This window comes from Poecile atricapillus, chromosome 5, assembly GCF_030490865.1.
Source record: "Poecile atricapillus isolate bPoeAtr1 chromosome 5, bPoeAtr1.hap1, whole genome shotgun sequence".
NCBI classification, from domain to species: domain Eukaryota; kingdom Metazoa; phylum Chordata; class Aves; order Passeriformes; family Paridae; genus Poecile; species Poecile atricapillus.
Window position 1 is genome coordinate 6959794 of NC_081253.1, and position 12726 is coordinate 6972519.

General features: G+C 39.9%; 1 protein-coding gene across 1 annotated transcript in view; it reads left to right on the forward strand.

Moving 5' to 3' along the window:
* The window catches only part of NCKAP5 (NCK associated protein 5), a 352741-nt gene that overhangs the window by 17616 nt on the left and 322399 nt on the right, over positions 1-12726 (forward strand). Inside the window, exon 2 of the mRNA XM_058840560.1 lies at positions 1773-1901. Within this exon, the coding sequence (XP_058696543.1) occupies positions 1833-1901 (69 nt within the window). The 5' untranslated portion in view covers positions 1773-1832. The remainder of the gene's footprint in view (positions 1-1772; positions 1902-12726) is intronic.

Consider the following 12726-nt stretch of genomic DNA (forward strand, 5'->3'; position numbering starts at 1 on the left):
GTTAATCAGGAAACAACAGGAATTATGTGATATCACACCACTGAGATTCTTTATCAGCTGAATTAAATAACGTGTACTTTTAGGGTTGGAACTGTGCAAAAAGCAAGCAAGGACTTGCAGGTAAGAAAAGCCCACAAGGCAGCAATTAGCATGGTGCAACAATAGATTTTCTTACCATTGTAGGTACATGTTATCACTGTGAGTTCCTTAGATGAATATATAGAGAGTTAATTTTATCTGTTTGGGAGAAAATGGCCTGAATTCTGGTGTTGTGTGAGTATAACCCAGAAGTACAGAAGAAGGGTAGGAACCAGCAGGTGCTGTTCAATAGAAGGCTGGATTCACCACTGCAGGGTTTGGTAGCTGGAGCATTTGCTGCTCCCCTTGGCAAGTGCTTTAGAGGAGCAGTCCCAGTGTGATGCCCAGGCTGCACCCCATGATCCCAGAGATCTCTGAACCCTGCTGGATTCCAGCAGCTGTGCCTGGGGCATCCTGCTCCCCTTGCAGGCAGCCCATGCTTGGCCCACGTTCAGGCTCCTGTGTGCCCTCGTGGCAGAGCATTTGGGGTCAGCTCGAGGAAAGAGCCGGGAAGGTTTTATCCGCCTGATATCCCCACAGCGACAGATGGGATCGGTCACAGGTGCGTGAGAAGTCAAGTCTATCCACGGGCATGCAAATGTGTCTGCAGGACATGTGCAAGGCTGCTTTTGGGAATGCCAGCTGTGCTACCCTACAGCAGAGGTATTTGTGCATCACCTGGGTGCGTGTGACCCGAGGTGATGTTCACAACAAGCAAAAAGGATCAGAAACACACAGATCTTCTTTTGCCATGTCTTGTTTTTCAGTCAGTGGGACTGCAACACGGTAAATGGAGATACAAGAGAACTTCTGTGCTTATCTATATCTGCCTGCCTTAATTTAGGCTAGATTCTGATTTCTGTTATCATTATACTACTTTCTGTGAATTCTGAATAAATTCATTAACTTTGCCCATATTCTTGTATCAGAAACAATAAATATCTTAAAATACAAGCTGAAACTTTCAGATGCACATAGCCACAAGAGCATTTAGGAAGAGAGCTGGTAGCTGTTACTTGTAATCTGTGGCTTGGCTTTAGCTGAAACCACTGGCCAAGAATTACCAAACCTTACAAAACTGGGAAGATTAATTCCCTCTGTGGTGGCTTTATGGGCTGCATTCCCTGGCTGCTCTGTACAGGCAGTGGGACTGTCTGATTATTACAGCAGAATCTTTGACCTTAAAAACTTAAGGCAAGTGCTGAGGGCATTTGTCTCTCGTTAAGGATAATGGGAGTTGAAAGCTTTTAGAACTCTTCAGGATTAGGTCCAAATTTTGTACATTTCAGTAGAAACACAGATGTGCCAACAAGCGGGGCTTACTGAGGAGTGCAATTAATGTGAAACAAACTGTTTCCCTCCCCCTGCCCAGCCTCAGGTAATTCATTGGCTCTGCAAATTCTGCTCCCAGCCCAGTTCAAAAGACTATGGAAACATGGGTGTATTGCTAAAGACAGTTGTAGCAGATTTTTTTTTCTTCTTCTTCCTTTGAGAAGCGACCCAAACATATTGGTAATATTTCTGTTTGGAGATTTTAGATTTTTTGGCACAGAAAATCTGTTCCTGGAACACAGCCTACTAGAAACACAAAGTTATTAGCTGTTGGGTTATTACAAAGTTAATGATGAAAGACAGTAACAGTTAAGTAGGATATTGAAATAAGCATTTAAATATTTTACTTTTTTTTTTTCCAGTGATGCTGAAAGCAGCCTGACATTTCTAGTCGATCAAAAGGAAAACAAATAATCTCAGCAATGGAGAAAAAAAGACAGCTACAGAAAAGGGAATTTGGGAAAAGGCTTTCTCTGGACAGCAGTCTTGTGGTAAGAGTGAATATTTACTGCATTTACTGAATATATCTTGTCATAAAAATTTAGTTTTTAAGAGGCAATACTCACAATTACACACATTTTAAAGCTGTTTATATCTTCATCAACAGTATTTTGTGATTATTTGGATTTTCCAGAAAAAAAGTACTGGAGGAATTTTATAACATCCTAGGTAGAAACTCGTCATCATATGGGAGGAACAAGTTCCTGAATTCATTGGATTTGCACAAGGAAAGAATCCAGACAATTATAACAAATTTGTTATTAAAATACTAAGTTTCTGTGAGATCATTTTGTGTTGATTCATACTTAGTATAAGAGGGCTGTAAGTAGCTGAGGTCCTGTGTCAGAAGTGTTTATCAGTATATTAGCAAAGATGTGTTCACCATAGTGAATCTATAAACTAATATCTGCTGAAAGAGAAGCATAAATGCCACATGCTGTAAAACAATTGCTTTTGCTCTACCTAGGACTTAAATTCATTGGAGATTATATTCTAGATTTATTTTTAGTTCATATTTTCAAAGGATGACTGAGATGAACAGGGAGTTTTTAGAGCTATATTATAGAACCCTGACAAGAAAATGCTCATAGACATGGAAGAGTTGTGCACGAGGATAAAAGTGCCCAAGTCAGGTATTTAGCATGACAATCTGCAAATACTGAAACAGGCAAAGCTGAGAGATCCAAGGAAACCTGTGTCATCTCTTTGAGAGGTAGTGACTGTGGGACCCCAAAGCCCTTTTGCCTGCAATGCCACACTTGTACTAACCCCATTACTTGAATTTTACATATTATTACAGCTATGTAATTTCCTTCACCTTATGCTAAAATTGTGGTCTGAGCTTCTATTTCCCCCACAGAATAAATCCCACTGACATGCTGATGCTTTGAACATGGACTCAGCAGGCTTCAGTCTATCCACTGATGCTCTCCAATCACCTGCTGTGTTCTTTATTGGGGTCAGCAGAGCAGTCCCACCTTCCCAGGTTTCCACCCCTTTAAGGACTCTGCTCTTCTCCCTCAGGCCTTAGCTACAAGGCACATCTCAGGTAATGTCAGCTGGCCGCTGAAGAAACGTGCAGAGAATGTTTAAAAAGATGTCTGTCCTTTTCTTGGCACCATTTCTTATGCTGATGAATTACAACCCTTTGTTTTGAAAAATATGATTAATTGGAGAGAAATAAAAGTAGTGAAGAATAGTGAATTCTCTCCCAGATTCTGAGCTTCTCAAGATCCTAAGAGCTCTTTAAGATGTCCCTGTTCAGGCCATGCAGATCAGGGCTCTGAAACTGAGATGTGACTGTTTTCAGGTTATTCAGCCTGCAACAAAACCTGCTCTCTGGGCTTGCACACACTCAGCACATCAGGTCGTGCTCCCAGCACTTTAAAACTCTTTCTAGCTTGTGGGCAGAGAAGGAAGGTTTGGTATGAACTCACAACTTTATGTAATACACTTGGAGACAGACAAAATCTGAAAGGTTTTATAGGCTCAGAAGTGTGTTCAGTCCCAGGGCCTAAACCTCTGTTATTACTTCTAGGCATACACAGCCCCAAAACAGACTCCAACCTAAATCCTGCAGCTAAAATGTACTACTGTGATCCAAACAATCGACCACAGACTGTCAATATTTATCTGGAGAAAAGAATGTTCACAGAAACTGGGTACTGAAAGCTAAGGGAAATGCTAGCAGTTGTGAATTTTGCATAAAGACATTCCTTAGTATGGGAAATCAGTACTATTTTCCTCTAAATGTTCTCACTGGTGTAATGGAGTAGTTTTAGCCTTTACTAAATGTATCAAGGTAGAAACTTTCATTTCTCTGGGGTGACTGTGATGTGCTGTGTGGATGGAAACAAGGAACCAGCTATTTCTGGTTTCCAGTCCCACCTAGTGGAAATTTGGATTTGATTTATAGCTAAGGTCAGGCACTATGTCTAATTCTTACCCTTCCTTATGAGTAAGGGGAGAGTAGAGAGAGTCATTTGCTAATGACATAGAAAATACTGTGTGTGACACCATCTAAAGTGTTTTGTGCTAGAATCAGTCCATGTGCATATTGAAGCACCCATAAGGACTTATATTGGAGGAGAAACTGTGGCTGTGTGGGGTGGTGATACTCTCTCCCTGCTTTTCAGCCAGGGGTGGGTAGGGTGGGAGGTTACACACAGCTGAAATCAGTCTTCCAGCACTGGTTTGAGGTCAGTGAATTAGTGCCAACATGTGGCAGCTGAAGTTCTGTGGCTGATTAACCGATATTTGTGTGAAAGTGTTGAAGGAAATGTGTTGAGGGAAAGAAATATTGCCATATTTCAAAATTTTGTACTTATAAATCCATCATGCTGTCATCACCCACGTGTAAAGCAATATCTTCTGCTACAGGTGGCATTTGCAGGTTGTGTCACCTGTCAACTTTCAGTGCACACATCCATTTGCTGTACTGGGGTGTTACAGTTCTGTGTCTGTGAAGCTCTCCATTGAGTCAAATACGTGTAACTAGATCGAAGAGTGCCATCCATACATTTAATTAGAAACTTTTGAGTACTTTTTTTGTCCACTCCCAGCTATTATTGCATAACAAATTGGAAGAAAGATTGAGATTCAGGTGTCTTCAGCAGCCTGGTAGTATGTCACATGGGTGCCTTGTGACTCCATTAGATGGAACTGGGAAAGGCAAAGCCCTTTGTATTTTCCTTGTTGTCCCCAAATTCCTGTTCTAGCATACCTCCTCTTTATTGTTGCCTTCATAATATGTCTATCTTCTTTACCCTTGTATCATCAAATTCTGTTTGAGCAGTGTGCTTTAGTCCAGTCCTCTGCTTGTTTAAGTTCTTGGGTCTCTCTTGTCCTCTCTCTTCCCAAAGGTTTTGTGTTAACCTCTCAGGCATTCAGGATTGGACTCTCTGCTTGGGAAATCTGGCCTTGATTGTTTCAAATCCAGCTTCTCCTTGTTTGGTGGAGAGTTTAAGCATTATCACATCTCAGAAGGAATTGTAATTTCTGGGTGTTTAAAGAAAATATGTTTCTACTTTTGCACGCTGAACCATGAGATACAAATAGGCGTTTCTGATAACATTCCTTCCCCTGCCTGGCTCCTCTGCTTTTCCCATCTGCCTCAGATTGTAATCTTCTGGAATGTTTTTTTCCATTATTTAATCTACAAGTATTGCATAGTGGTGTTAAAAAACCAAAAATGTTCCTCCTCCTTCCTTGTCTCTTAGACTCTGAATATAGAAGCTATGAAGGTATTTGATGGAAGAGTGAGAAAATGAAAGAGGTGTTTCTGAAGAAAAGACATGATTTCTCTCTCCTTAGAATATGGATATGTGCCTTCAAAATATCACCATAAATTTCACCAGTGTTTTGTATTCAGGCCTGGCCCATCAAACAGTGAGTTTCAGGCTTCAGATAAGAAAGATCCATGGGACATCCTTCAAACAGGGAGAAATTCCATAGCTATTAAAACACTCCTCCTCACGCCATAGGCACAGTAACTACTTTTGGATCACTCAGATAAGGAAGGGTTCAGTTTTATTTCCTGTACTACTCTACGCCTTGCAAGTCTCTTGGGCAGATAATCTTTACAATGACAGCAAATAAACGCTTTAAAATTTAAAAAATAGGTGCACAAATATGTTCATAAGATGTCTTTCATAGGCGATAGTTTTTTTTAATGAGTGATGATCAATGCTTTACTGGAAGTTAGTAGTTTGAAAGCACAGAGTTTAACACCCTCCAGAATCCTCCCACTGCTAAGAAAAGCCAGAGGAATTGCTGCTACTGCTGCCCAGGTTAAAGGGACATCTTGCTGTTAGCTTCAATTAAATTAGACTTCTATCAGCTTTTAGTCATTATATCACAGGTATTCCAGAAATCTCCAGTGTAGCCAATGGCTGTTACTGCTCTGTAGGTCTCCAGTGTTGGCAACATGCTGAAGATTTGTTATATGGCCAGTCATATACATCTGCAGTCAAAGCAGGTAAGCCTGCATTGACATTGATGTTTTATAGCTTTGTGTTCAGGTGAAACAGAAAATATTAGCTTCATAACAATTCTCACAGGTAATCCTATGAGATCAGTTATAGAAAATAATATCTTTGTCATTTCTGCCTGACATTTAAAAACCAAAACATGCCGAGGATATACCTTTTAAAGTTTCAATATAGTTTTATACTACCTTATTGTCTCATCTGTTGTACAAGTGATACTACAGTATTTTGAGTTTATAAAGTTTTCTTCATCAAAATGAATCCAATCAAAACACCACAACTTGGAAAATCCAATTGGTTTGAGATAGAACTTGAGATTGAATCTATTTTATTTTAAGTAACAGCTCTGCATTTGTCATTGTGTCATTTATGACACTAGTAAGGATATTTTGTTATGAATGTGGTTTTAAGATGATAGGAAAGACAACAGTTGAAGAACAAGGTGGAACTCTGTCTTTCTGTTTTGCTGTGCAAGAAGTCAAGACCAAAGTAATTTCTGTTATTGCCACAGTACTTCTGTTTAGCATGAAAACAAACTGCAACATTCATGATATTGAAGGAATGTATTTATTTGGAAAATGTTGTTTAGCTGTCACATAACACCCATGTCAGACTGTTATCTGTTAAAAGAGAAACAGTTCTTTCTGAAGAACATTTTACTTTGTGCATCTTAAATCCTTTAAGTTTGGTTAAATAAAACAGCTTACAAGGTGTAAGAGTGTAAATATTTCATGGGTTTGATTTTTTTAATGAATAATTTTCTTCCTGTTCAATCTTGCATTTAAGCATAACTAGTCAAAAATAACTAGTGAAAGAAACCAGATAAAAACAGGAAGGAAAGGGATTTTCTGTGTCCTTTATTAATTTCCAGTCAGAATATACAAAGAAAACTAACGTGAAAGTTCATAGTAAAATAAAAAAAAAAAATACTTTGATAGAATTTAGGCACCTATTTTTTTAAATATTTGTAAAATGAAGACATATGAGAAGATTTCTTTTTTTAATATTTGCAATTTATTTTTTGGTATGTGAGGGAGGTAACTTAGACAGGCAATGATATTAAAAAGCCTCATGAAGGGATTGGTTGTATTTCACGTTTTCCCTACAAAAGTTCTTTAACAAAAAGAAAAATGGAAAATCCCCAAATCGTAAATAGACCCAAAGCCAAGCTTTTAAGTAATTTGTGTGGGATGAGGGGAGTGTTAGAACATATCACTGCAACCACGGCCACGTTGGCTACTCTATTCACTGGGGTGTTCTTTGAAAATAATAAAAGCCCTATCCTTTGCCTGATCCAAACTGTCCAGTTGCCTCCCAGGCCCTTTTGATCAGGAAAAAGTCAATGTTTCAAGCTGTGCTCTTTATTTATGTAGATAATTCCCAGCCTGACTACACACGTGGTTCACCCTTACAGCTGTGGTGGCATTTAGCTGGGGAGATTTGAGAACAGAATATCTTTTTGAAGCAGCCAGCATTTATCAAAGCAGAAGTTTTTGTTTTATTTAAAATAAGGCTTTTGCTTCTGAAAGCAAGTTGTGGTAAAGTGCTTCACTGGTGGCTTGTGAACTGTGCCCTGCTGCTTTCATTCTGCTCACACGCTCCTGTGGGGCTCTGTAGGATGGGCTTTAATGGCACCACTTTGTTGTAATAAGGGCAGAGTGTAATGTAATGAATTGCTCTGGGGCGTGGGAGGAACACCTCCATCTGCCTGCAGCTGGATTGGTGGCATGGGCAAAAACACTGAGTTCAATTGGAGACTGCTGAGAAGTGTGCATGTGTTATCTGGGGCTGGGAGCCAGGAATTCAGGGGTTAAGTCTGACATCTGTCTCCTTTAATCAAATCCTAACTCGGTTTAATAAATTTCTATTTCAGTTTTCTCATTAACAAAACTCTGATTCAGTTTTCTTGTCAATAAATTAGGTGTTATAGTAATATCTTACCTCATAAGTATTCCAGGAATAGTCTGTTATTAGCAAGAGTCTGTGGCTTGCTTTGATATCTTCAGATGAAAGGTGTCAGAGAACATGACGCTGTGCAAAGTGCTGCAGCAGCAAGGCAGGAGGGGAACCCTTCATGTCTGGGAATTAAATTCTGGGAATAGCCCTGACTATTTTTTTTGCTAGTTGACTGTGACATTCACAGCGTGTCTGACATCCCTGTGCAACATAACATAATCCAGCATTTTGAAATGAAAGGTGGCATTACAAATATTGCCTTGTCAGATGTTGGCTAATGTTCTAACTTTTGTAGCCTGAATATTTTTTTCCTTCTAAAAGCTGCTGCCAAATTCCTTTGGAGTCCACAAGTGTTTCAGTTCTCTCAAAACCTGGATTTTGATTTGTGTGCTAATTTGTAATTCAGAGTTTTGTTCAGCTGGATAGAAAAGCCCCTACCAAGGGTTTAATCTGACACTGCAAAAGTACGATTCAGCACTGGAAAATGCACCCAGAATATGAGCCTCAAACAGTTTTTGGTGTTTTTCAGAGGCAAGATAAAGCATCCCTAACATTCAGTGCATCCAGGGAAGAGTAAGTCAAGGAGAACAGTTTAATAAAGGTGACAAGTGTGGAATTTTGAGGTGGAAGACAGAATCCAGGGGAGAAGAGCAGTGAAGCACAGGTTGTGCTGCTAACTGCAGAGGGGAAGGTTTGCACATTCATGAGGAAAACCATAAGATATAGAATAGACATAGGGGCTCAGTAAACAGAGTTCTAAGAAAAAAATATTTATAACATCATGGAATGGTTTGGGTTGGAAGGGATCATAAAGACCATCTTGTTCTGGGCCTTCTGCATCTTCCTCATGGCAGGGTTAGTACCACACAATTGTGCAGATCTGTCAGTTGGGACAGCTATTCCACAGACTGGGCAGATGAAGTGCTATCAACTCTCTGCACAGCAGACAGTCCTGGAATCTGACTGGAACTTTGTAGAGAAAGAAAATCCCAGTGGGGTCCAAGAGTGTAAAATTGATCTAAACAGAAGGACAGATTCTGTTGTGCACACCCAGGGCATTTAACACCTGGACTTTGAGAAAACTGAGCTATCTATAAATGTAGTGCCAAGAGAACAGACTACTCTGTGTTTGCATTTTTAATAAAGTGAAAATTGAGACAAGTGCTCTGGTGTGTTAGGGAGAATAAAAGAGCCATCTGAATGGGTCAGTTTACAGCAGAAACTGCTGAGAGGTGAGGAGAAAACAGAAACCACTGATGTGGGACAGCAGTGTTTAGGCTTGATATGAGCATCTCAGTAATACTAATATTGTGAGGCACTGTGGTCTGCATGGATGTAGGGACATCACTTACCAGCACAGTTGTACATCTAAGGTACTAGGAGTAAAATCTACATCAGCTTGGATCAATGACTATGCTCTCATGGTCACTGACAAGACAGAGAGATGATGGCACTTCTGTGTAGCAGTGGTGGAGATGGCTGGTTTGGACTGCATTTGCAGAAGAGGGATTTGAAAATGAAGAAGTGTGTAAAGTACTGGGCATCCTGACAGCAGTTGATAGCTGTAAATCTCATTTATAAGCTCTGGAGCAACCTAGAAAACCTTACATCATAATTAAGAAACACAGGGGGCTGTGAGTTCAAAAAGGCTCAGTGAGCCCAGGGAATTATGTTAGAAGTAGGCACTGGGTCTAACAGGAAGAAATGGTTCTGTTAGGTACCAGTGCCACAGAAAGAACTGAAATTTGTTCTTGTGGTGATAGACACAGTGATCTGTTGCTTAGATTAAAACTTACACCAACAGAAACCAGTGATCCTTTTCTGGAACTGGAGATGTGGATAAAAAGTGAACAGTGGAGAGATACTTGAAGAGAGACTGGAAATATAAAGCTTACAGCCCTGAAAACAAACAGTGCATGGAGCATGATGTTCCTGAGCAATACTTTGAATAATATTCCTACTGGAATATACCTCAATGGTTTATTGATCAAAAGCACTGACTCCAACACAAGCAGAAGTGCTTTCTGTGAGAGGAATTGTTTACCATTTGTTGCTGCACATCAAAAGTTACATCAATAGGTGCATGGGGTGACATGGTGACAGCTGAAACAGTACCCACGTCCCCAGAGATCATGCTTTGACAAACTGCTGGCTTTTGCTTTCTCATGTCTTTGGCACATAAACTTAAAGTGCCAAACAGAAGGCTTGAAGGTTAAAATAGAAGCTTTAAAAGAAATTTATGCAGCTGATCTACCCTTGTTCATTGTCACAGAACTGCATGCAAAAGTGAAGAAGTAAGTACAGAGAACAGAAAAGACTGTTTTACTTGGGCCTGCAGATTAGCTGGCAGATGGACTGGGAAAAAACAGAGGGCAATCATATTCTGTTGCCTTCTAAAAAAGCTGGAAAATTGGCCTATGTTGCTACAGAATCTCAGTAATTTCACTGTCAGACTTCTGACATTAAAGTATTAAATTCTCAACAACTCCTAATAAGCTTTTAAAGACACTGATTTAGCTGCAGAGGAGGAACTAAAAATGAAAATGAAGGAAAAAGCAAGAGATAAATGCATGAATTTTGAGAGTTATTCAGGAAGGAAAGTTCAGCACGGTACAATAGAAAATTTGGATGTTACAAAAAGAAAGGGTGTTAAGTGTTCAAGCTGACAAACTCCAGAAACTGAACTTTGTGAGTTTTGTGGTAATTTATAGTTGCAGGTGTCAGGGCTGGGAAGAAAAACTCATACTTTTATCTTGGTTCAAGGGAGACAACTGTGCTGAGACTTAGCATTCTTCTCTGGGACGTATCAAGGTGAAATCTTGCTGTGGAGCTGTTTGATAGTAGATTGTTATTTCGGAGGGAGCCCCATGTCTTGATTTGGAGGAGTTTGATGATTTGCAGTGTGCATGCCAGGCTCTGCTCCCCAGGGTTTTTGGGAGGAGCTGGCAGGTGCCTGCTCTCTGGTCCAGAGCCAGCTCAGCTGCCTGCTCCTGCTTTATCCCCGAAGGATGGGGCTGGAGGCAGGGAACAGGAGCTCAGTGGTGTGATGGGCTGTGGCTGAGATCTCAGGCTGCTCTCTCCTTTGCCCTGCCCCACCAATTACAGAGTGCAGCTGGGACAGATGTCAGCCCAGCCCCACAAGAGAGGAGGTCACCGAGAGCTTTGGATTTAAGGGGAGTGCGCGCACACGCTGGGTGTGTGCCACAGATTGTGTGACATGAAGGCTGAGTATCACCAGCCTAGCCAGGGACAAGCAGCTACCGAGGGAAATGGATATTCTGGGGACCCTTATCGAGCTCTGCTAAGCTACCAAATGCAGCAGAGTAATTGGATGCTTTGCCTGCCCAGATGTTAAGAGCAGAAGGCTGCCTGTAACAAGAGATCTGAAGAGATTGGGGTTAACTAAATAGGGATTTTATTGACAAACCTTTTAAAATGCTTTGTGCCTTCAGCAATTAAATATAACGCATATCCTGAGGAGCAGAAGTTTCCTCTGTGCCTCCCAGTTGCCTGATTCCAGTGGAATACAATCCTAGGGAGACGAGAAAGGAAAAATTATGCCCTGTGTTGTTTTATAGTGTTGACATAATTCCCTACCCTGCAAGACCAAGAATGAAGAGTGAATCTACCTCCTGCTAGGTCAGTCATGGTGTCTGCTCAAATGTCCTATTTTCAGTATTGAATATCCATAGAAGAACCTAAATTTCTTTTCACAGACTTGTGCGCATGCCAATAGATGAAGGGAATAAAGTAAATCTCTGCAAGAAGGTTATGTAGGCATTTCCAGGTAGTGTACAAATAAGTATGGTCAACTTTGACCCATGTTCTTGAATTTTGCTAATTTTGTCCACTTACAATGAATGTGCAATAACCTCAAATCAAAATTACTGCTCTCACTTGTTTGTAAACCAGTATTTCTAGATGTGTTAAAAATTTTGAGGTTTTTATATTTTAGTTCCAGCTGGAAAATTCTGGTTTTGTTCATATTATATATATATTATAGCTATATTATGTCTATATATTTTATATATTATATAATATATATTATTATATCTGTATGTTCATATAATATATATTTATTTATATATACATATGTACATTTTGTTTATATACATATATATTTTGTTTATATGCATATATACATGTTTATATTATTATTATACACTTTTTTGTTCTTATATGTAAATTCTTATATATATATTTTGGTCCCCTTGCTAATTTAATTCTATAACTATGAAAGATGATGCACACTAAAACTGATGATGAACAATGTTTTGCTTCACAAGTTTACAATTTTGATCTTTAGATAAAGTGTGCTGTACTGAAAATTTCAGTTAAATCACTGTGTGTTTTGCCTTTGTGGAATAAGCGTTCCCTCATTAAAAACCAAGCTGCCAAAGAACTGGCTGAATTTTCCACATGGAAAATGTTCTGCTTCGTGCTGTCAAGAGAGCCATGCAAAACTCTGCGGTATAAATATGTCTTTTGCTGGGGACCCCTGGAGGCAGGGATATTTGAGGGTTGGTACCCCAATTCCAGACATTTTTCTGTTCTAGGGAGTCTGTAGGTGTTTGTCGAGCTCTAATTGCTGGGAATGGCTCTGCTGGCAGCTCATTCCTTCCTCTTCTCCTGCACTTCTGAGCCTGCCTGTGTGCTTTGGCTTTCCGGGCCTCGTGTGACCCAGATAGGAAATGAGCTGGGATCATTGCATGCCTTTAAAATAATTGGGTATCAACAGCTGGCTTTATGGGAAGCTAACAGTGTAAATCCAGAGAGTTTTTATGATTTCAATGGGTATTTTTCCTAGCGTATAAAGCGGATCCAAGTAATTTTGGCTGGGAAACAGTTTCCCGACTTATTTCTATAATGATAC